General features: G+C 46.3%; 2 protein-coding genes across 8 annotated transcripts in view; one reads left to right on the top strand and one right to left on the bottom strand.

Annotated features, from left to right (window-relative positions):
- SMOC1 (SPARC related modular calcium binding 1) overlaps nucleotides 1-12,295 on the top strand; it is a 131,121-nt gene extending 118,826 nt beyond the window's left edge. For 2 of the 3 annotated variants that reach the window (XM_048306885.1, XM_048306887.1), the window contains exons 12-13: nucleotides 7,033-7,083; nucleotides 8,831-12,295. In XM_048306885.1, coding sequence (XP_048162842.1) covers nucleotides 7,033-7,083; nucleotides 8,831-8,847 — 68 coding nt within the window. In that variant the 3' untranslated portion in view covers nucleotides 8,848-12,295. The remainder of the gene's footprint in view (nucleotides 1-7,032; nucleotides 7,084-8,830) is intronic. The other variant, XM_048306886.1, reaches the window with a different exon arrangement.
- Nucleotides 12,296-21,430: 9,135 nt separating this feature from the next.
- The window catches only part of SLC8A3 (solute carrier family 8 member A3), a 113,976-nt gene continuing 111,871 nt past the window's right edge, over nucleotides 21,431-23,535 (bottom strand). For all 5 annotated transcript variants that reach the window (XM_048307190.1, XM_048307188.1, XM_048307193.1 and 2 more), the window contains one exon: nucleotides 21,431-23,263. In XM_048307190.1, the coding sequence (XP_048163147.1) occupies nucleotides 22,887-23,263 (377 nt within the window). In that variant the 3' untranslated portion in view covers nucleotides 21,431-22,886. The remainder of the gene's footprint in view (nucleotides 23,264-23,535) is intronic.

Consider the following 23,535-nt stretch of genomic DNA (forward strand, 5'->3'; position numbering starts at 1 on the left):
GAGTGTCTTTTCTTCTTTTACTGCATGAAAATAAAAACTGAATTACAGCAAACTCAGAAATCTGTTTTCTCCCAGCTGTTTCAAAAGTGTCACAGTTTGTGTGAGCACATGAGTGAGATTAATATACTGCCATGCAAATGTAGTTTGTTACTTGTATTTTGGCTCCATCTTCTATGCCTTATCACAGACCTTTGTGCTAAGCACTATACAGAAACAGGGCAACAGATGAGCCTTGACCAGAACTCTGCTTGTACTGTAAAGTCCTTGGAAACTGTAGTTCAGATCAGGTCCCTTCTGAATAATACCCTGCTAACAAGATTCTGTTGTCTCAGCCATGCAGGTTGGATGATGTATGAGCCAGCACAGACCCAGTCCTTCTCTGGAGACCCTGTTGACTAACAGAAACAATATTTATTTTCATTGCTAAATTCAGCATGCAGGAAAGTGGATGATGCAAAGAGAACAACTCAGAAAGAAAGCACAGGGCTGTATTGTTGCCCTTTTTCAGACTTAAATTGTTCTTCAAGACTGGGGGAGAAGTAAGGCATGAGAATAACCTATTTTTCTTTCTGTTTAGTGTCTGAGCAATCAACCTCCTGCCTATTCTTCCTTTTTTCATCTTCACCTCATCATTTGTTGGGACCCGAACCAAACAGATATTTTTGGAAGTTTTAGGAATTGAAACTGTTCAACCCAAATTCAATAATTATCAGTCATTCTTGACTGTGGGCAGACTTGCTTGGCAGGAGAAGGCAAACAGCAAGATTCCAGGGGACTAATTTCCTGTGCAGGTGTTTTGGCTGTGCAGACAGCTGTTGTTTTAAGTGTTATGGTAGTTGGGAAGGGTGGATAGCTTTTTTTTTCTCCCATCTTAATCTTTCCTTAGTTCTTTTCTCAGATTTAGCACGAGTGGGAAGGGAAGTCAGTACATTTGAGTGTTGGGAAGTTGCATTTTCTAGGTGCTTTGCAAACATTTTAGTTACCATAGTAAGCATATAGCTTTACTTGTCAACTGTGAGAAGCATTCAGCTTCCCTAGCCCAGTGGAGGTGTTTTTTTAGTCATCAGTACCTCACTGAGGAATGACATACCAAAATAGCAATCCTTAATTTTATTACCTTCCCAATAAGATGAATATGCCAAATGAGTTTTATTGCTATTTGGCCTGGAATAAGACACTCTGGAATCTGCTGCCCTGGCCAGCTGACTGTTCAAAATTTAGTTTATGGAAGGGGAAAAAAATCAAAGGGAGGGAAGAAAGAAAATGTGAAACTTTGAGCACATGTGAAGGGGAAAGAAGGCAGCAAGACATTGTTGTGAGTGCCTGTTTGTCCAGCTATTTGCTGAGAATACAGCCTTGACCTTTCATGGTTTGTTCTGTTGTATGAGGACAGGACTGGGGTCAAAAAGGGACTCTGATCTTGTTCTATCGTACAGCTCCATACACCTACTACAGACCTTATGAGCCTTGAGGATCAAAGATAAATGGGTAAGTTAAAGGATGGTGAGGACTAAAAAGCAGTGCAGGGGGCAGTGCAGAGAGCAGGTACGTGTAAGAAAGAACTGAGGGAGAGCGCTCTAGAGGTGCAGTAAACAAGTTTGTGATGGATCTTTTTTAAGAAGTCATGAAGCTGTGAGGAGGTAGATGCATCTTTTCATGCTTCCTATTCATAAGAACTGCTAAATTTAGGAACAATCAGTATCTTTGCCTTTGATACAGTCCCCCACAAATCCTTTCTAGATTGGAGGGAGATGGTTGGACTACTAAGTGGATAAAGAATTGGCTGGGTGGTCACATCCAGAGGGTAGTAGTCAATGACTCTAAGTCCCTATGGACATCAGTGACAAGTGGTGTCCCTTGGGGTCCATACTGGGACCAGTGTTATTTAATTTCTTTATTTATTAATGACATAGTGGGATCAAGTACACCCTCAGCAAGTTAGCAGGTGACACAAAGCTGAGTGGTGCAGTTGCCATGCCTGAATGATGATCCGGATGTCATCCAAAGGGACCTGGACAAACTCAAGAAGTGGCCCTATGGGAATCTTGTGAAGTTTAAGATGACCAAGTGCAAGGTCCTGCAACTGGTTCAAGGCAATCCCTGATATCAACACAGGCTGGGGATGAACACATCGAGAGCAGCCCTGCCCAGAAGGACTTGTGGGTGCCAGTGGGTGAGAGGCTGGACATGACCCAGCCGTGTGCACTCCCAGCCCAGAGAGCCAATGGTGTCCTGGGCTGCATCCAGAGCAGCGTGGGCAGCAGGGAGAGGGAGGGGATTCTGCCCCTCTGCTCTGCTCTGGTGAGACCCCACCTGCAGTGCTGCATCCAGCTCTGGGGTCCCAGCACAGGATGGACATGGACCTGCTGGAGTGAGTCCAGGGGAGGGGGCACCAAGGTAATTAGAGAGATGGAGCACCTCTGCTGTGAGGAAAGGCTGAGAGAATTGGGATTGCTCAGCCTGGAAAAGAGAAGGCTTGGGGTGACCTAACTGTGGCCTTCCAGTACCTGAAGGGAGCCTATGGGAAAGATGAGAGGGACTTTTTACAAGAGCACAGAGTGACAAGACAAGGAAGAATAATTTCAAACTGAAAGAGAGTAGGTTTAGATTAGATACGAGAAAAAAATTCTTTGCCGTGAAGGTGGTGAGGCACTGGGACAGGTTGCCCAGAGAAGCTGTGGGTGCCCCATCCCTGGAAGTGTTCAAGGCCAGGTTGGATGGGGTTCTGAGCAGCCTGGTCTAGCGAAATGCGTCCCTGCCCATGGCAGGGGGGGTTGGAACGAGATGATCTTTAAGGTGTCTTCCAACCCAACCCATTCTATGATTCTGCGATCTTACCGCTACTCTAACTTCCCTTTATCCTGATCACAGATTCATGTAGTCAGTCCCTGTATTTTGCTGTTTCTTCTCTGTACCATGGCCTCCAAAGATCTGCTGGGGTCACTGTGGGTCCAAGCCAAGAGCTAGCTAGTACTTTCAGTTGTAAACTGCTAGTCAGGTGAAAACAAAACTTTCCATGGAAATGTTTGTGTTTCAGCAAAAGCTTTGTTTGAAAGGTCCTTCTGGTCTGGCTTGGGTGAGGAGGGGTTGGAGGGAGGCAAGGAAAATTTTAATTTCCCGTTGATCTACTTCATTACAAGTGAACTTAGCTCAGATATTCCAAATCCCGTTTGGGTATCCAGTAGCATAAGGACTAAAATGAATTGGGTCATCATTCCAGGTGATTATGCCTCTTGCTAGGCAAGTTGAACACTTGTAATGGTTTTGAAAATCAAACATAATACAAATTTTCTAGTATTTAGAAGGCTGAGGAAAACAGATATTAAGTGTTCCGCATTTTTATCAGTGTTTTGCTTTTTTTTTTTGGTGGCCAGCTCCACCCAAACATGGAAATAGAGTTGGTTAAAGGAAGCATAGGGCATAGATAACACATTACTGTTACTTGTCTCTCAGGGCCTAGAGAGTCCAAATAAGATTTATATGTGGGGATTCTGCTGGGATATTTGGAAGGGCAAACCTGAATCTGAGCTCTTTCCAGCTTAGAATCAAATCTATCTGAGATGCCTAGTTCTGTCTGTGTTCCCTTCTTTAGCAGGCTCTTCATGCCTGTAGTAACCTAATATGTGGGTACTGCCAACCAATGGTTCTCCAGTGAGGAAAACAGCTGCCCAGTCTATCAGAAACCTTTCCTCTTTTCCATCCTTATGGTGACCCAGAAAGCTGCTGGCAAATCTGCTAGGTCTGGTGTCCACTTTGCACAGCTCTTGTCCCTCTTTTTAAACCAGACTTGTTTCTATCAGGTGCCATTTGCATGGAAAAAATGCCATTCTTGGATCTCAGAATGGAGTAGCCACGTAAGAGTCAGCCTTTGAGTGTTTGCAGAAGCCTGCAAATAGTTTCTTAAACTGGGGCAGAACAGGCAGGCAGGGCTTTTAGCTTGGAGTATGCCAGAAACAGTCTTTGCCATCACTTGATCTAGGATTGTCTGTTTGAGGAATTGTGGAAGGAAAACAGACTGATTTACAGCCTGTTAAAAGTTAGCATTCCTCAGTGTAGTCTGCACAGCCTGAGTTAAGGGGGGAACCATCTGTGATCAAAGAACAAATTTAGCTCTCTGCATTAGTCAAAAGGCAGGATCCTTCAGAGGACATAGACACACATTGTAAAGCTTTTCTGGAAAGTTACTGGACCCAAGATTAATTGGAGTCCAGTGATGTTGGAGAGAAGGGCTGTAGTTCTGAGTGAGGCTTATGCTACTTGTGCTGGCTGCAAAATGCTGGAGTTGAATTTTACCTCTATATTCTTCCAAATTCAGAAGACAAAGTCAGCGTTTTGTGCCTGCCCAAAGAGGAGCTAAGGGAATAAGCAGCAAAGAAATGTCCCTCTGCCAGCTGACGGGAAGTTCCCTTCTGCCAGCTCAGATCCCGTGATTACTTTGCTATCCAAGAGCTTGTCAGATGGTAGGTGTTGGGCGTGCTTCACAGGCCATGAGGACATCTGAGGTGGAACCCAGCCACCAAGAGTGCAGTCCAGAAACAGGATTGAAATACCTTAATTAAAAAGTGTATGTGTGTGTAGTTAAACAGTATGTCACTTTCTACTGCATCTGAGGAAATATTACAGAAGGAAGGAAAAGTGATGGACAATCTGAACAGCAGATTTCATTCCGTGATGTTTTGGACCTTTCTTATTGCTATCTTCAGAAGTAACTGCATGCTTGGGAGGCTGGGAATGAAGTTGCTCTCTATTATTACTGTGCAAGCAGCTGTGTGGGAGAAGGTAGCAAAGAGCAGTCACCTGGGAAAGGCCTCTGGACCAATGATGATAGAAAACAATCTGAGTGGCCATGAGAAAACTGTAACCAGGTAATGACTGAATTAAAAAGGAATTTTAAAGTACATTTAATTGCTATTAGATTAGAATCGAAGGAGCTGCCCTGGTTCAGCGCTTGGTTTTGTTTGTCATGTTCAGATAGTCCCCTTTGAAGAGGTGCTATAATTTGCCTTTAATCTTGACAAAAGTAAGTGATAGTATGAATCAGGACATCAGTATTGTGTTGAGAACACAAGATAAGGCTGTTTCTCTCCCCAAAAGGTGAAAGGTTTGCTCAGTATGCCCGAGAAATAATTTCTTCCTATAAAAAGCTGCTGGGGTTTCCTTGGGACTTTTTCTTTTGAAAGACACTTGGCCTAATCCAGTGTGACTAGAACTGTTTTCCAAAACAGTGTGCTTGTGAGGATGAGCAAATACTCTGCTTTATGAAACTTTCTGGATGATGGGATGTTACCCAATAATGCCCAAGCGTTTCCCAGTTATATGTTAGTAACCCACGGTCACCACTTGCCATATTCATTCCTCTCTTTTGTGTCAGCAGTGCAGTGTTGTTGTGGCAGGGTTTTGCCTTCGACAGGTATACGTGGCTGGCCTGGTTTGTATGGCAAGCAGACAGCTGAAGGCTGCTCTCTGCCCTGCGGAAGGCAGCACTCTCTCTCCCCGGAGTAGCAGGGGATGAGCTGCAGCACAGCTTCCTGCACGGCTGCATGGGGCCGTGCCCTCGAGCACACCGGCCGTGGCAGGGAGGGATGCTCCTGCCTTCTGCACACACCGGCCTGGAGCTCCCTGCCTTTTCCCAAAGACAGATGGAGCTCTCTCAGCTCTTTCTGGAGATAGGTTGTGCTCCTGCACAGCACCGTGCTGCAGGCTTACCTGCACTGGGTGTTAAAGGCGAGAGGGTTCTTTTGGTTGCTCTCTGGATGCATGGCCTGGCAGTGCCCTCTGGGGCTCTGGGAGCTGCTCATGAAGGGTCCGGGCTGTGAGTGCTAGTCAGTCCAGGCAGAGCCTCTGCCCCTGGCAGTGGATCCTCTGCCCATGGCAGCAGAGCCATGTTTGACACATGGGCATCAGCGAGCCACAGTGCTGCTGATCCCAGCAGGGCAGGTGGCTGGTACTGGGCTGGTGTCTGGGGGCCTTGGAATAACTTACTGTGCTTACACAGTTTCTCTTAGTAATGTTCTCTAAAGCCAACAAGTGGTGCTTTGCAACCCATTTTAGTTTTGACCACTGTCACCTTTCCCTCCCCCTGCCTTTTTCTTCCCAGTAGCTCCGCTCCCGTCTTGCAGCCCAGCTTCCTACACCTCTCCCCTGCCCTCTGAGCTTCTGCCCATCTCATTCCTGCACAGAGTGGCATGTGCTGTAGAGTACTTGATGTGCAGAGCGAGCGGTGCAGTCAGGTCATGTGCATGAACAAATCAGTCATAGGCTGGAGTGGAGGGTGGCAACAGGCTTACTGCTGCTGGCTGGGAGCAGGAGTTCCCATTTTCAGCTAATCCCTCCTCTGAAATCAGACGAAGCAGCTCACAGGAAATGTGACATGCTTTCGAGAGCTCCTGTAATCCTTGAGCTGTCTGTATCCAGTGCACAGTAGGAACAGGCAGGAAGAGTGTTCCTCAGAAGGAACACCTTCTGAGGTGAGAGGCCCTTGCCATGAGCTCCATCTGGTGTAGGGTGTGTGTGCCTGTTATCTCATAATGCAGTCACAGCTCTGCCATTCTGCCAGGTATAATAAGTTCAGGTCTTTGATTTTAGGCACCTGTTTGTTTGGTCCAAGTGACCAAGTGAAAGATTTAATGAACCTTGGCTATCTGTATTGCCGGCACCTTCACTCTTCTGCCTGCCTCCTTTCTACATGGCATTATTTTGATTGCTTGGGGAAACTTTGTGATACTACTTGCATCCTTCCTTTCTTCTTTCTCCTTCCACAGTTCAGTTTAACCTTGTAATTGTTTCTTGCCCATGCACAACCTCTGGATTTCATGATACTCAGCTACTACAACACCAAGTATTTAACATCTCTCATCTCAGGCACATTGGTTAGACTCTTGCATGTGGCTCTGAAAGGAGTGTTGGCAGGACTTGCTGTGAGCATGCTCAGAGGGGCTCCTTTGAACCTGCCCTCTGGCAACAGACAAGGGGAAGGTTCCTTTGTCATGCCATGGCATTTACTGCCTTTAATGTGGTTCTTGGATTTTACAGGTAGCCTGAGCAGTTTGCCCAATGGAAAAAGACAAGGCCTTAACCCTTTCAGTGAGTATCTTGTCAAAATGTTGGGTTTTTTTTTTTCTGTGAAAAGCATATATTGCAGAATTCATTCTCCCCTGCTCTGCCATGTTCATGAACAGCAATATAGAAACAGCTGGAAACCAAAGTTGTTCTTAAGAGGTATAAATAGACCAACATGCAGCTCCACTGCACCATTTCTAAGTCCAGCTCTATGTCTTTTGCTGGAATAGATAATACATTGCTAAGGAATTAGAATAGGATAAAGTAGCTGTGGGATGAATACTCTCCTATCCTATTCTCTCTTCTTCTGTCAAGCAATAATGTAGGAGATTTTTTGTGTTTACATTATATTACTCCATGGACAGGTTCCCATGAAGACTCTTCTCTATCATGGTGAAGGTCTGCTCTCTCCTGTATTTTGTGGCATTGAATCACATGGACCCTTTCATCAGGCATGAACAACAACACAATTTGCTTTGATTTTAGACTTGATGCCTCATGATTCTGTTGAGTACTTCTCATTTTGGATTGTAAGAAGCAGTGAGAAGTTCTCCCCTGCCTCTATCTTCAGCCACTTGTTCTATAGCTGTCCTGCATATGTCTGGTTAGACTCCTTTTTGTGTTGAGAAGACCTAGGCTGTGTATTTGTTTAATGCCAGAAGTCTTCCTACACCTCTTGCTGTCCTCCTTATCTTCCTGGGGTATGTATCTGGTGCTGGTGAGATGGGCTGAACAGAGAACTGAAGATAAAGATCAACTATACCTTGTACATTGATGATGTGATGTTTCCTGGTGTGTCCTCCATTCTGAGTACGTACTTGACTTTTGCCTGCTGCTAAAAGCTGAGCAGAGGCATTTGAACAATTGCGTGCTGTGGCTTCAGCCTCTTCCTCATCACTCAAAGTGCTCAGTGCAGGACAGGTCATCCCCACTCCCACGCTGCACTGCACTTACAGACATGGAAAACAATCAGTTGTTTTTATGAGCTGGTCATTGAGCACTGAAGGCACCTTGTGCAGAGCTGTGCAATCAATTGCAAATATGGCTACCTGAAATAATTTTGCATTTGACAATATTTGCCCCCTGTGACAGGGCATGTTGATCAGCACTGATCCCACTGAGGCGTTTCCTCCCAGTGAAGTAACCTTTCTCCTCTTTGAAAATCAAATCCCTACTTGTGCTCTGTCTTTAGCATGTTTTCACCTGTAATTAATCCACAGAGCTCTAGCTCTGATCCCATAAGAGCTTTGGGTTTTTTTAAGAACCTTTGATGAAGGGCTTAACAAAAGCTTTCTGAAGAAAGGCCTCCTCCAAGACCTGCTTGTCTGCTAGGGAAGGAGGCAGCTGGCTGTGGCTGATGGGGCAGATGGTGGCAGGGCAGCCTGGCAGCAGTGGGTTTCTGCATCAGCTGTGCCAGGCAGAAGAGCAGAGAAAGGGATGTTGGATCAGTTGTTTCCCTAGACTGCGTGCCCATTTCCAAGGAGGGGGAGGAAAGTGGTATTTTGTGTTTAAAAATATGTCAGTCCCTAAGGCTCCATGTGACTCATTCAATGCTTTTTTCAGCAAGGCTGTCTCATTAGCCCCTGGTTGTTTTCAGCCTCATAACTTACTCTGGGATCTCAGCTCTCTGGGGCCATGGCTTCAGCAGAGGCTATACTGGATCTTTATCAGTCAGGTTTCTTTTTGTTTTAATTTGCCTTTTTCCCTTACTTGTTCTGTTTCTGTTCTGTTTGTCTTTCTCCTCCTTGCCCACCCCACCCTACCCTTTCAGTAGGTCGCTTGGTGTAGCAGCAGAAGACAAGAAGGGAAGGCAGGAGCTGACCCAAAGGAAGAAAAGATCCAGTGACAGACAGACACCTTGCTGCTTGTGAGCAAGCACGCAGCATCAGCAACATCCAGCATAGCAAAAGTGGCACCCAGAATGTTTGCACTTTTAAAATAATGGTTTGGGTTTGTTTTTAATTGCTTTTCAATGCCATTATCTAATACTTCAGAAAGTGGAGGGAAGCAGGATCATGACTTTTTAAAATTGGAACAGCTACTGATGATGTAAAATTGAGTTCACCGGGACTCAAAAGAATTTTATATACTGTATATAAATATATATGTAAATTGTACAGTTGTCTTGTACAGGGGTTGGAGTCACTGTTCTGTTCCTCCTTTTGCTTTTGAAGGCTGTTAGGGTTAGAGGGACACTTTGCATTTAATGGATTATAGTGATGCATTCATTTCTGCCACCAAACCATCATTCAGTGGCAAGCCTTAACACCCCCATGCAAAAAGGAGCCAGTGTGTCAGCATGACTTGTTCTTGCAAATATGCACGCAGTGCTCCAGATACCAAATGCTTCTTGAGAGCAGCTGAACCCCTTTTCTTACCATAAATCCCTCTGCAACTCAGGCAATTGGGCTTTTGAGAGCACAGATTTCACGTAAGTATTGGTGCACTGCAAAGCTGCTTAAAGTAGGGATAGAAAAGGGTTGTATTAGGGATGTGCAAACGTAGTTTGTGCACCCGTTGCAAGTTGGGCAGAAATGAAATACAAATGCATTGCTATTCAGGCTCAGATAATATGCTTAGCAAAGATGTGCCATGCCTCTGGAATCTAAAGCTGTAGGAAGGATGTGGGAGCCATAGGCCCAATAGAGTCAGTGGAGTGAAGACTTGCATCTTCCTCTCTGACAAAATGTTCATCTATATGTTGTACAACAATAAACATTTTGAGAAGCCTGCTAAAAGCAGCATTAGCCTGCCTTGTGCTTTGCTGAAGGGCAAAGAATGTACTTGTCAGTGCAGACAAACAGTCATGCTGCTGGTCCCCAAGAGTCTGCTTTACTTATGTTTCAACAGTACAGCTTGGGCTGTGCTCACTGGTGAAGGTCTGTCAGCGGCGACTTTTCTTGTCCTTGGTGGTTGTGTATCCAAGCTCCCCTTCTGCACAGTGGTGTGCCTGCCCACTTTGCCTGATTTGCTGTTGCCAGTACCTCCTGGGTACTGTGACACTGAGGTGTGATTAGCAGTAACAAAGAAGGCTTGGAGTGAGGAGTCTGGCCTTCTTGGAGGCCACAGGGGCTGTTTCAACCACTAGCAGTTTTACCAAAGTTGTTTCTTTGGCAAGGGCATCCATATCAGCAGTCCTAGGTTTGGGCAGAGTGTGGTGGGACACGCAGTGTTTTGCTTTGTGTATTTCCAACCACTGGCAGCACTCGCCTGTTCTGAGCAGCCTCCCACTTCAGACCTGGTCATCCTTCTGCCACTTGTCTCTGGACCAAGCACTTGTTAGAAGAAACTCTAGTGAAGGTGATGAAATGACAAGCTAATATGAGAACACACGAAAAATTGCTTGCAACAGCAGTGGGTTACTGTAGAGACTGGACTCATCCCTCAAGGCTCTTGTTGCTTTGGTAAAAGGTGATAGAACACAGCATCTTCACTCAGTCATGTCATCGTGACAATAGCATGAGATAATACATCACCAAAAAAAGTGTCCTGATGCAGTAAGTTAGTGCTTGTTGACAAAATGGAAAGGTAAAAAAAAGAAAAATTAACAAGCTTTTCTATAAATAACCATTTAAGAGTAGTAATAACTCTTCCTCTGGGAAGTATATTGGAGCTAATGAAAACATATGACATGGTTGAAAACACCTCTGGTAATATCTGAAGTATACATCACACCACCATAATATAAAGAAGTCATCTCTTCAGCAAGAGCAGATCCTGCTGCTGGATCTTCATGGTTTCTCACATACAGTGTATGTGCTTTTTTGGCCTGCAAGCTCCCACCTTCTTGATTGCTTCTTCTCTTTTTATTTGTTGTTATTTTGGATTTTTTTTTTAATGCCCAGGGCACATCTTTTGTGTGTTGAAATAATTTGGTTTAGTGTATAGTTAGAAATGTCCCTGTCACACTCACTAATCCTATTGTAGAGAGTAAAGAATGAAAGAAACTGTATAAAAAACCCCCTCTCCATTTTAATATTCTAGTTTTAGGGATTAAAAGTTCTGGCTGCTGGGTTGGTTGGTATTCGGTGCTTTGGGGTTTTTTTGGGGGTGGGTTTTTTTTGTTTGTTTGGTGGTGTTTTGTTTTGTTTTTTGTTTGATTGGGGGTTTTTTAATGTATAGTTACATCCAGCAGAAGCAGACAATTGGATGCCTCTAGGAATTCTATCAGCCAGGCACTGGGGCTGGGCAGTGCCCCACAAGATTGTGGGGGGACTGCAGAGCTGCTAAAACTCACTGCATCTCCTTCTGGAAGTAAACCAGCCAGCCACCACTCCTGCTTGTCACATAAATCCTTTTGCTGACCTCCTTTTTCTCATCCTTGCGTCCTTCCCCTCCAAAAGGCCTGTATTCACATGCGGTTTGCAACTAAAACTGGGTCAGTTCTTCAAGGAAGGCAAACAAGGGGTGGCTGTTGGTTAAATTTGGTATTCGTGGGTATTCCTGTTGCTAGGCCAGGCTGACTTTACGGATGGATTGGGGAGCAAGCATTACACTGCTTTCCCCTTTCACAAGACAAGTCCAAGTCTCTGCATCCTGACTTGCTGAATTTGCGTGGGTCTCCGAGCAGCTTCTGGCAGCACTTGTACATTGCCATGGAAGGCCCAACCAGCATGATTGTGGTAGAGGTCGGGTTACTTGTTCTGGGTTTGTGTTGGAGGATTGTGCAGACCGTACTGGTCCTGATTCACACAGCTGTGAGCTGTCCAACAACCTGTACTCATCAGATGAGAGCAGTGCCTCAGCTGCCCACTTCCCCTCTTGGTTTTATTTCCAGTCCACCTGGCTGCCAGGCCAAATTGTCCTTATCTGGTGGTTGCATCAGTAGCATCTTCCTGAAGCTGGAACACAGGGAGTGTCAGTGTTGTGCCTGAAAGCAGACCATGGGCTTGTGTCTCCTCATCCTTCAAGTTGTCCTGGGCCTCTTCAGCTCTACTTTGAATGATGGCTGAAAACAGCTGGGACAGAGAAGATTCCCAGGACTCAACAGTGCAAGTCATCTGTTCTTGCTGCCAGAAGTAAAAAAATCTTATCTTTTCTTGCTGATCTTCCAAGGGCATAGTGTGTTGTAGGAAATTGAGTTACAGTGGGATTCATACACATGAAGGCACTGCTTTCCATGGCCTGAGTTTATATTGAACTTACCCTGCCCCAGCACATTTCTGCCTATGGCATAATTTGTTGAACTGAAAGGCATCTGTTTGGTTTTGGTTTTATAATAAAATAGGTAACTTTTGCTCCAGTGTCTTGTGGTTGTTTCTTGTTGAATCTTGATTTCCAGTTATCCCTACAGGGCTGTAGGAGAGGGAAGGGGACTCTCCTATTTGGAGAGTCAAGTGTCAGTCTGTGGTTGGGTTTGGAGGTCTGTGGTGTTTCTCCCCTGTGTGTAAGCAGGCTGAATTAAAACAAGCTCCAGAGTGCATCTCTGTGGTTTGATGACAGCTGATCTGCCCAGCCTGCTTAGAAAAGCTGTGTAGCTTCAGCAGGATTGTAGAGATGATTACAGAAGATGGGGCATGGGATCTCATAGCACAATCTCCCCCACCATGGGTAGGAGATGGGCACTGCAGCTTGTATGTCCTCGCCCCTCCCTTTCACATGGGAGCCTTCATACTTTGCTTTCCAGGTCATGCCTTGCTACATGGGAGCCTGAAATAGTATCTTCTAGCTGTTGTCTAAAACCTTTTAATCCTCAAAGATGGTAAGTAACAAGTCATGCTGGAAAGCTGCTGCTACTGTAAAACATAGATTTTTGTAGGCTACAAGGAAGTGGCATTCATCAGAGGCTGCAGCACGAGATCTGTGGCAGAGGAGGCCACACACTGTCCCCTTCAAGTGCATTTGACCAGCTTTGTCATCATTGTCATTTCACTTGATTGCATGTAAATCTCTTGCAATGAATAAGGACACAACTTGTTTATGGCACATGGAAGGCAAGGCAGTTGCAGTCCCAGGGGAGGGTTTCTGTTTGTATGGTAGTCACAGGCTGGATTATTAGTAGATGGCCAGAGAGGGCTCTGCTAAGTCTTCAGGTGCAAATTCAACAGTAAAAGAAGGAAATGCAGAGGTGTGACAGCCAATGTGCATCTGTCAAGAACGAACTGGCAAACCAAGTTAATTTCCTTGTATTACCAAGGGTAACAAGTTCTTGGGCTAAGGGAAGAGTAGCAGCTGTCTCTGGAGTTCTGCAAGACTTAACTGAAAACAGAAAAAGGCTCTTTTTCAAAAGAAAAGCCCAATTCCTTGGCCATGCTTTCTGGTTCTGGAGTTGACATGAGGTACCCCAAGAGGCCTTCACCCTTTTCCTGGCATTGCTGCCATTCTTTAAGCAAGTCAAAAGAACTGCAAAGGGCTTGCTTCTGCCTCTGCTTCCGACAGTGACGCCGCCAGAAGACTTTTCATTCTCTTCTTCCTCCCCCTGCCTTCTTTCCTCTTTTATGTAACATAACTAACAAAATCGACATGCAAAATGTTGACCTTCTGAATTCTCAGCAGCCAGCCCTTACGAGCCATTTCAGGCAAAATAACCTGGAAACTGTTCAAAAGCTGATATTAAGTTGGACAGAAGGATCTGCAGAAGTGATGCTCCTTAGTTTGGAAAACACCTTGAATAGAAAGAGGGTTAAAAAATGCCACCTTAGAAACCAGGAGTCTTAACAGGAAGTGTTTGTTACAGAGTGTTTGCCAGAAAACCCAAGACCGGTTACTTTGGGAAGCAATAATGCTTTCTGTAATTCTGCTGAGGGCCTCCTTACTGATTTTAATGGTGGGTTTTGTTTTGCAAAGGGGCCTTGCCTGTTCACTCCAGGAGTTGTCTAGCTGTCTAGTTGTTCAGAAAACACCACAAGCTCTATGCTGTGTGTTGTAGCACAAACCTACATCCCCATCTCCTGCAAAAGCATAAATGAACATTTATTACACATTATGTTTTCTTTCAGCACCTTGGCACTTGGCTGGGGGTCTGCAGCTGAGGCAGAGGAACCATGGCCCCGTGGTGTGCTCAGCCAGCCCACACCCACAGGCCAGGCAGTGGTGGTGGGTGGCTCTCTGCTCCCAGCTGAGCTAGACCTGCACTGTGCTGCAGGCAGAGGGGCACCCAGGGTGTACACTGGGTGATGAGGGAGGCAGCTGCTTGTGGCTCCAGTGGAGATTGAGGTTTCCACACCTTGCCTCCTCTCTGGTGCCAGCAGGAATAGCTCAAGTGTCCTGCATATATGACTCACGACTAGGTGGCCCTAGTTTGGACCTCAGAGGGGTTTCTTGGTGCAAGGTGTGGGAGTCTGAAGTACAGATTAATACAGCTCACCTTATTAAAATAAAGAAATTCAGTGCCAGTACAAAACAGGTCCTTAACTCATTGCTTCATGGTGTGTGAACAAAGGATTCTGGTGAAACTGTTCTTCTGTAGCATCTCAGTGCTGTGCTTCAAGCACTTAAAACTGCAAAAAACTTAAAAACTGCAGTTTGAGTGCCCAGTGTCTCATTTCACAGCACAGCTTTGGCCTTGCATAGCACAAAGTGCCACTGCTATCTCCTTCAGTCATGATTTTGGCTGGGACCACTGAAGTGATTCCTGCTGGCTTCACCATGTCAGAAAAGAGCTGACACAGCATCTGACTGGAGAGAGAGCTATTTCTGAAGTAACTTGGATGTTCCCACTCTGAGCTGGCAGATTGTCTCAGAGAAAGCTGTGTGAAGGTGGCTGAGGCTGGATTTGTTCAGCTGCAGCTTGCCCCATGAATGTTGGAGCCATCAGCATTCCAGTATCTCTTCCAGTATCATTGGTGAATACATTCTTCTCCCCAGACTTGGGATGACTGGACAAGTATCCCCTTTATCTCAAGTTCCTGTCACAGTCCAAATTCCAGTTAGCAGGCATATTTGGGGAAGGGTGGGTTTCCGTGGTTGCAGATGGAAGGTTTCTTTGCAGTCTGCTACAGTGGGTAAAAGTCCTCTGATAATTTTAGCAATGTTTAAGCCATTAACTTGAAACAATTTCAACAGCTCCAGAGATGCAAAAATTTGCTTTTATGTTGGGCTGCAGGTGAACAAATCCAGCCTCAGCCACCTTCACACAGCTTTCTCTGAGACAACCTGCCAGCTCAGAGTGAGAACATCCAAGTCACTTCAGAAATAGCTCTCTCTCCTCAGCCAGATGCTGTCTCAGCTTTTATCTGTGATAGGGAAAGAGGCAAACCCTGTGAGGTGGGTACTGTCTCTTTGTCCTTACTCAAGTGAACTCAGCTGTGGTAACTCCCCTGCTGGGGAACTACCATTCATACATAGCCTGAAGGTTTTCATCTCTGCTGATGGGCCATAATGGACTCAAGTGCAATAATGTTTGTGCAGCTATATCATCTTAGAAGGTGTCAAAGACTCCCAAAGTGATCCACAGCACCACATCATCCAGTTTAAACTCCCTGCCCCAGGGAAGGTACCTGGGTGTTCCTACCTGAACCATATAAACCCAACAGATGTGTTTTGGGGATTGCTCCCCACCACTTCTTCGGGAGTTCCCCCACCACCCGATGGATCCAGTCTGTAGCCATCACTTTGACCAAGAAACATCAAAATTGCAACAACCAAGTCTCATTGTGAGGCCTACAGGTGAGACCTTTTTACTCTTATCCTTTCCTTCTCTTTCTTACGCATTTTCTTAAGCGGTATTTTTATGCTTTTATATTGCCATATCACTATATGTAGTAACCAAAATGGCTATGTAGCTGTTTTACAGTGCAACCAAATGGTTCTACAATAAACCCTACGTGTGTATATTTACAAACACCACTCATTCAGTGTCATTTCACTCTAATTCACCCCACAAGACCTATTAGTAAGAACCTGGGCTATCCTTGCCTTCTGCAGTGGGTTCTAACACAAGCGTTCAGATGTCTGCTGCAAGCTTTTTCTCCTCAAAATGCACTTGGGTACCAGACCTTTGTAAAGTGAGTTAATCTAAAGTACTTAGACTCCAAAAACCCAAAAAATCAAATATAAATGAATTCAGAGTAGGCAAGATCTGTGAAAAGATGTCCTAAATGATAAAAGAGACCTGGGGGCTGATAAAAGGAGTCAAAGCCCAAATAAGAAACTATCCTGCTGCAATAGAAATGAAGGGAGTGTAAGTAGAGATCAATAAAGTGGATCAAGAGCTCTTCAACAGCCTGAAGCATAAGAGGAAAAAATACGAAATGTGGGATGGGTGGTGGAGTATTGCAGACTGCACATGAAGTGCCAAGGGACTTAAAGAGGACACGGCAACATCACCTAACTAGTGATGAAGAAAAACCTAGAGAATTACAGACCTGATATCTCTCTCTGAAAACTTAAAGGAGCAAGTTACTGACTAGTTATTCTCTAATCCTACAAAGATGTATAAGTTTGTAAATAAATGGCAGGAATGGGTTTGTTGAGGTTTCACTGAGGACAAATCTTTTCAAACTAATTTGATTCCATTCTTTGACAGGATAACTCGCCTCGTGGCTAGGGGGGAACAGCACTAGATGTGATATGTCTTGACTTTGGAGAGGCTTCTGGCACTGTCCCAGAAGACATTCTCCTAAGCAAGCCGAGGAACCGCAGCCTATTAAGATTCACAATACGTTGAGTTCAGTGTCAGAGTCAGAGAGCTTTCTGGGGAAATCTTCCCAGTGATGGTCCAGAGTCCCAATCTAGTCAGTATTTTCAGCAGTAACTTTTGGAAATTGCTTTGCTATAAATTTTCCTGGTGATATCCAACATGGGGTGGAGTATTGGGAGGCCTGGGGGAGGTGTCTGTCAGCACCTGTGGAGGGTAGGATGTGAATGGTTGGTAAGTTGAATCCCAGTCAACAAGATGAGTTTCAGCAGAGGCATGGGATGACCTGCCATGAGGCAGCTGTGAGAATGTGGAAACACAAAGTGAGACCCTCTGGGCAGCAGTCCTGTAGAAATGGCTTCTCAGAGGCTGGAAAAAGAGAAAGTGGAGAACCTGGAGGACTGTGCCCCATACAAAATCCTCTTACTATAAGGATAACAATGACCTGTTTTCTTTGCCCTTGTCAATAAAACAAGAAGAAAAAATTAGTGATGCCAACAGAAACCCCACAATTGGCTTTGCTTTCGTTTCTGCCCAAGATGCTCCAGAAGAAGAGGAGGCAATCAAATCTCTTCTGGTAGCTTTAAGAGCTTATTTGGACACCCCTTGTGTTAATAGAGACACAAAAGTGCTCTGTACAATATGTCTTAGTGCCAAGGATGTGCCATGGGGACTTTCTGAGGACACCTTTGAAGCTTTTGTGTTGAGATGTTATTCCCTCTACAGCTTTTTCATACACCCAGCTTGTACTCATAATTCCTATGGAATGGAACCAGTGTTTCTGTAATGGAAGCTTATTTTCTTCTACAGCAGAGGCATCTTCCTGGGAAGGTAACTTCACAACTTACACCCTAAAATAAAGTCTTTGAAGGGGTTTTTTCTTTAATTACCCAAATTTCATACATGTTTCAAAGTACTTCCTAGGCCTGTGGAGTTTTTTATTGCATTCTTGAAACTGGGCCAATTTCTGAGTGCATGCCAGCAATGACTAGTAGGTGGGTCACAATAATTCTTTGAGCCACAGCTCCCACTCAGCTTGCCATGTACATGGCAATAGCAATGGTACAGGCTGGGACACGGGCGATTGCTTACATTTAAGTACAGTGGGAGCATCTGCTGAGCTCATCCACCTCACATCATGCCTTTAGACTCCATGTCTAAGCTCAAACTACACCCTATGGCACATGTGGCTAAGTGCAATGTGGAAAAGGCACCAGGGGTATCTGCTGTTGGCAGTGGGGCAAAAGTATAAGCAAACCCCACCAGCCACCTGTAGGAATGCCCTGGGGCTGGTCTGCCCTTGCCACCTATCTCTGGGCAAAGCACAGACCTCCTGGGTGAAGGGAAGGCAGAGAGGAGGGGTAAATCTACTCATGGTGTTAATAATCTATGAATTTTAAATGCCTCATTTAAATAGCAGGAAGCACTTAATCCCCTCCTGCTGCAGAGGCAGGTTGGGAGCACTGTGTGCTCTGCTGGGCGCTAAGCGGCACTGGCACACACAGCTCTGTCATTAGCAAGCTGCCTGCTGCTGGCACATGCACACGGATGACAACGTCTTTTAAAACATTTTTTTTCTTCTAATACTCCAAAGGTTATTCTTGGTGACAAGTGCTTTCCAGCTTGTGGCCGGGGCTGAGCAACTGCTGCTCCCATTTGTGCAGGCTGGCTCCTCCTCCACTGAGGCCATATTCAAGCACAACCAGATCTCTCAGATGCCTTTCTGTTACCATCTAGATCTATACCTATGTCCTGCTGTGCTGTCGAGAGGTGGATGAGGTGAACTGTAGGTGAACAAAGGTCTTGTTGCCTCTTGTTTATCTCACCAGTGTCCAGGTACAATACCAGGTGTCCTCCAAAATGTTTTCCCAAATCAAAGGGCTACGCTGGTGGAGATGTGCAGCTAGGCATCATCCCACTACAGCAGCTGAAGCCTGAAGAGTCACATGCAGCTGATGGGGGCTTCTCCTCACACATGGTGCTGTGAAGAGGCATCCCGTTGGTACTTAGGGATGGAGAGTAGTGGAGGGGTGCTTCTATGCCAGGGACAAATGACTTAAAAACCAGTCCAGCAGCCCCAGACACAGAATCAGAGGAAATAGGCATCACAGAGTATTTTTGTGGTTTGTCTGAGCTTGTTCAGAAGAGCCCTGATCACACCAACACCACAGTAATTGCCAGAAAGGTGACAAAATCCAATCCACGTGCTGCAACTGCCTCCCTCCTAACTTAAAACCTTTGCTCAAACACTTCCATTTCTCACTGCACTGTACCACAACAGATTGCTGATGCTTCCACACTTCTCTGACTCATCCCAGCCTTCTCTGGCTTGGCCCTCTTTGGTCCTAGATCTAAGCCTCAGAACCTGTGGGAACCAGAATACCTCTGTGCAGCAGTGGCAGCAAACCAGCCCCAAAGGGTCCCAACACCCCCCCCCCCCCCCCCCCCCCCCCAACCCCTGGTCCCATCACTGGAGTCAAAGGCAATGAGCCAGAGCCAGAGTTGGAACTTCTGTGTTTCCCCTCAGGTCAGAAGTAGATGTGGGCAGGAGCCATCCAGCAGGGCAGGAGGTGGGAAGTGACCCCACAGGCCTGTGGAAGGAGGTGGGAGTGTACAGGACTCAGTAGGGCAGTGATCTCTTTGTGGCTTTGCCAAGCTCTGGCTGCCCAAGGAAGCAATGTCCAGGGCAGCCTTCCCACGGCTGCTCTGCCGGGGCTGCCCTTCCTACTGCACGAGTGCCCAACCGGGAATCCTTCCACCCGCAGCTGGGCATTTGGCATTGCACTGTGAGGTGCCCAACCCCCTGTCTCCCCTGGAACCCTATAAGTGGGTCCCATGCCGTCAGGCAAAGATGGGAGTCTGCAGTTATGGGCTGCACCAGCTGCCCCTATGCTGCAGAGGGCAGGTAAGAACAGTTCTAGCTAAAGGGCCACTGTAAAGGGCACTTCTATGGTCAGGTGTCCAAATACAAGTGGAAAAAATCAAGTCAGTGATGATGCTGGGTGAAGAGGCAGCATGGTACGGACCAAAACTGAGACACAGTTCCTGGAGAGATTTTGGGGGACAGGTGAGTATCTCCTCTTTGCAAAACACTTCTTTACCCAAAGGCTGATTTTTGACCAGCACCCATGCAGTGCAGCATCACCAGGCCAGCAAAACCTGTGGGGTGCTGTGGGTGCCCTCTGTGGCAACAGTGATGGCAAGGCAGCCAGAGGTACCACTAGCCCCACACCATGCACGGCCCTTAGAGGATGTCCCCGTACTGTGGTAGGCCTCTGGAACAAAGCAGCTCCTTTGATTGCCTTGGCTTTTCCCTCCTGATGTCAGGATGTGTTATTTACTCTCAACCACAGCAGTGATGCAGGGGAGGAGGCAGAAAGGGAAGATGTGCAAAGCCCAAAGCACGAGGGCTGCTGGGAGGGGCCAGCTGCTGTTATTGCAGGCTGCCATGGGAAGCTGATGGGAGAAACAAAGGGGAAAGATCAGCAGCAACAAAAACAGCAGTGAAACATCCTCTCTGCCAGCTAGGCAGGATCAAGTGCTCCAGGGTCCTCCCAGTAGTACCCAACTGGAGGGCTGGGGTCGAGAGGTGGGGGGACAAACCAGCCAGAGCCATTGCAACCAAGTCCAGGCAGCTGCCCCAGGGAAAACAGAAGCAAGCAGATAGCTAGACCCAAAATGAAACGTAACAGCTTCAGAAAAAAAAAAAAAAAATCCCCAAAGGCACCAAACCTGTTGGGTTTTCTTTTAGCTTGCGTGTTTTTTAATGGAGTAAAAAAGGAAAACAGAAGGAACATGCCATAGATGTCAGCCTGGTGCAGATCACCCTTCTGCATGGAGGGCACCAGGGGCCCCATACAGTTCCCTCATGGCAGCCAGTCCTACCCCCCCTCCTCTTCCCTGCAGTCAGCTGGAGAAGGAAGTGGATGGAAAGCACACGGTGGATACAGCACAAGCACAGAAGAAGAGCACAGCAGCGCCGCAGGCCGGCCTTTAGCCAGGGATGGCTATGCTGGCACGGGTAAAATAGAAGTACAGCAGATTCTCTATGTCCCAATTAAAAGGTGCAACAGTAACAATCTCCCCTTGAGAGCTGCACTTTAAACCCACACAAAAAACATTTGGGGACTCTTGTAATTTTTCTTTTACTGTCCCATATGTGAGCTCTGGGGCTGATGGGCACCGTGGCAGTGGCAGCAGCTGCTCTTGGTGGCTGCTGGCACTACTGCAGTCAGAAGGACCAGCAAGCTCAATGAGAGCCTGGCCTCAGGGTCTCTTGCCCATCTTTTTCAGACCCTTCCCAAAAGGCATGGCAAAGAGAGGTAAGGAGGCAGATGTCAGGTGCTTGTTAGCTTCAAACCCAGTGGCTTTCACTCATTGTGGGCTCCCACCAACAAAGCTCTGGCTGCTCATCTGAGGAGGATCCCTCTTCTCTGCCTCATGCAGACACATTTATATAGAGATAGAGATATCTGGTAAACATTCTGTATGAAAATAAATAGTTCATCTGTGTGGTAAGAACCATCGTTGCCTCCATCTAGTCACCTGCTATGTTACATCTCTTTTTGTCCATGACAATCTTGTTCCCACTGCTGTTTCCCTAACCCATGGGCACCTCCTCCCTGCCTCCTGGGGCAGCCAAAAGCACGACAGCAGGCAGAACTGTATCTTTTGGCAGCCCTTCACTTTACTTGCTGCCTCCCAAATTTCAGCTTATTTTAGGGAACCTGATGAAAATGGTTCCCTTTTACAGCACCTGTTTCTTGACAGAAGAAATGATCTTCATCTCAAAAACACTTTACAAAGAGTAGGATTTTAATGTTCTCTTCCAGGGCCCTCAATTAAGAAATATGTGTCTAGATAGCACTGTTTATATAGATATAGGTATAGTTTTTATTTATTTTATTACCAACCCAACATTTCAATTTGCAGCTGTTGATGTAACTCATGACATACTCTCATGGTGGTGGTGGCTTTTCTTCTTTATCCTTAAAAAGAAATGCATTTCAAATTAAAATTATGCTTTTTTTGTTTGTCTGGTGTTCCTAAAAGGTACTTGAGATGACGCAGGACTCCTGATGTGGGTGGCAGTTTTTAAGCCTGTACCTGTCAATGGCCTGGAGACCACCTGCAAGGTGCGGGTGCTGGGAAAACTGGGGTAGCAACTGAATGGAAGGGCAGCCACACCACAGCTCTGGGTGGGATGGTGCTGGGAACATATGGGAACGCTATCCAGGTTTTCCTGAATTCATTTCCACCTCTTAGCAGGAGAACCATGCAGCAAACCTGCCACCACCACCATCCCAAGGAACCAGCGCTGCTCCCCCCAGAGCAGGCTGTTTTATTTCTTTAACAGTTGTAAATTAACATCATTTTCTGTCCCTGCAGTACCACAAGCTCAAAGTTAATTATACAAAGAGAAATGCCATAGTCAAAATATACATGACACATATTGTATTAAGAGGGTTGGGGTTTTTTTTTCCTTCTTTTTTTTCTTAGCCCAGGCAGGTGATTGAGATGCTACATGCTCCAGCCTTTGTCACTAAATGTGTGTGACTGTGTGTCTGTGTTTGTATTAAAAATATATCAGTCTTGTGATGTTCTTAAAAAAGAAAGAAATGGAAGGCGGCAGGGGAGGGAATGGGTCATAGTGAAAAAGTTTTTCGACTGTGTGTCTTCAGAAATACACGTTCAATTCCAGCACTGACGGCAGCTTGAAGCTTTGAGTTTAAATTTGTAACATTTTTCGGATTAAGTAGTTAAAAAAAATCAATCAGCGTGCTCCCCCAGAACCAAAAAGCAACAATCAAACAGAAAAAAAAACCACAAAAAACCCACAAATTCCTGAACCAGACTTCTGTAATTCTCAACCAGTAAAAATAAGGAAACATCTCCTTACAGTGGAGGGGTGCTCAGCAGGAAAGGAGACGACCCCTGTGGGAGAGGTGGCCTTTGGAGATGGTTGAAACTTCATAATTTCATTGAATAGGGTCAGTGTCTGGGTTTATTGTGTTTTATTTCAACACTTGCCATTGTTGCTTTCTTTTGTACCATTTTTGGATGGATTTTGTCTCTTTTTTTCCCTCTCTGATGGTTTTGCTCTTCTTGGCACGCAGCTGTCCGACCGTCTGGGCAGTGGCAGCCCCCACAGCCAGCCATACCCTCCAGTGAAACCACGCTTCCAGGACTGGTGTCCGGTGAGGTAACGGAGGAGGGGGTCCCTCCCCCGGCAGCACCGTCCCTCCACCGCCTAAAACCCCTTGATGTAGCAATAGGCCTCCAGGGTGGCGAAGAGGATGTAGAGCAGCCAGAGGCTGACGAAGAGCAATGTTGTAGCCACTTTGCACCCCCGGGGGCCGCCCAGCTCCCCCCCAAGGTGGGGTCGCCGGCGGTAGAGGAGGACGCTGATGCAGATGAAGGCGAAGATGGTGAAGAGGGTGACAGAGAACGCCAGGGTGCCTGCTGACACCTGGAACTCCTGCCCCTGCGACGCCCAGTAGATCGCTGCCACTGACCACGCCAGCCCGATGCCCAGGAAGACGTTGACAGCATTGCTGCCTGTGACATTGGTGATGGAGGCGTCAGCGTACATGTCCTGGATGGCTGCGGCTTTGCTGGCGAAGGTGTCTGGGGTTGAGGGAGAAGGGAAGGAAAAATCACTGGGGGTCCAACAGGAGAAACAGACAACACTTCATGTCTGGGGAACAAGGGAGGCTCAGGTGTGGCACTGACCAGGTTAGGACGCAGACCAAGAGGTGCACAATCCCCTCCTAGGTTCAGAGATCCCATGTTGCAACAAAGCATGGTGCAGACCTTGCCTGGGGACAGGGCTTTGAGGATACCCTTCCCAGCTTGAACCCCATCCCATGACAGCTTCTCCCCCGAAACCAGGAGTATCT

The sequence above is a fragment of the Corvus hawaiiensis genome, chromosome 6 (genome assembly GCF_020740725.1).
Source record: "Corvus hawaiiensis isolate bCorHaw1 chromosome 6, bCorHaw1.pri.cur, whole genome shotgun sequence".
In the NCBI taxonomy this organism is placed as follows: Eukaryota; Metazoa; Chordata; class Aves; order Passeriformes; family Corvidae; genus Corvus; species Corvus hawaiiensis.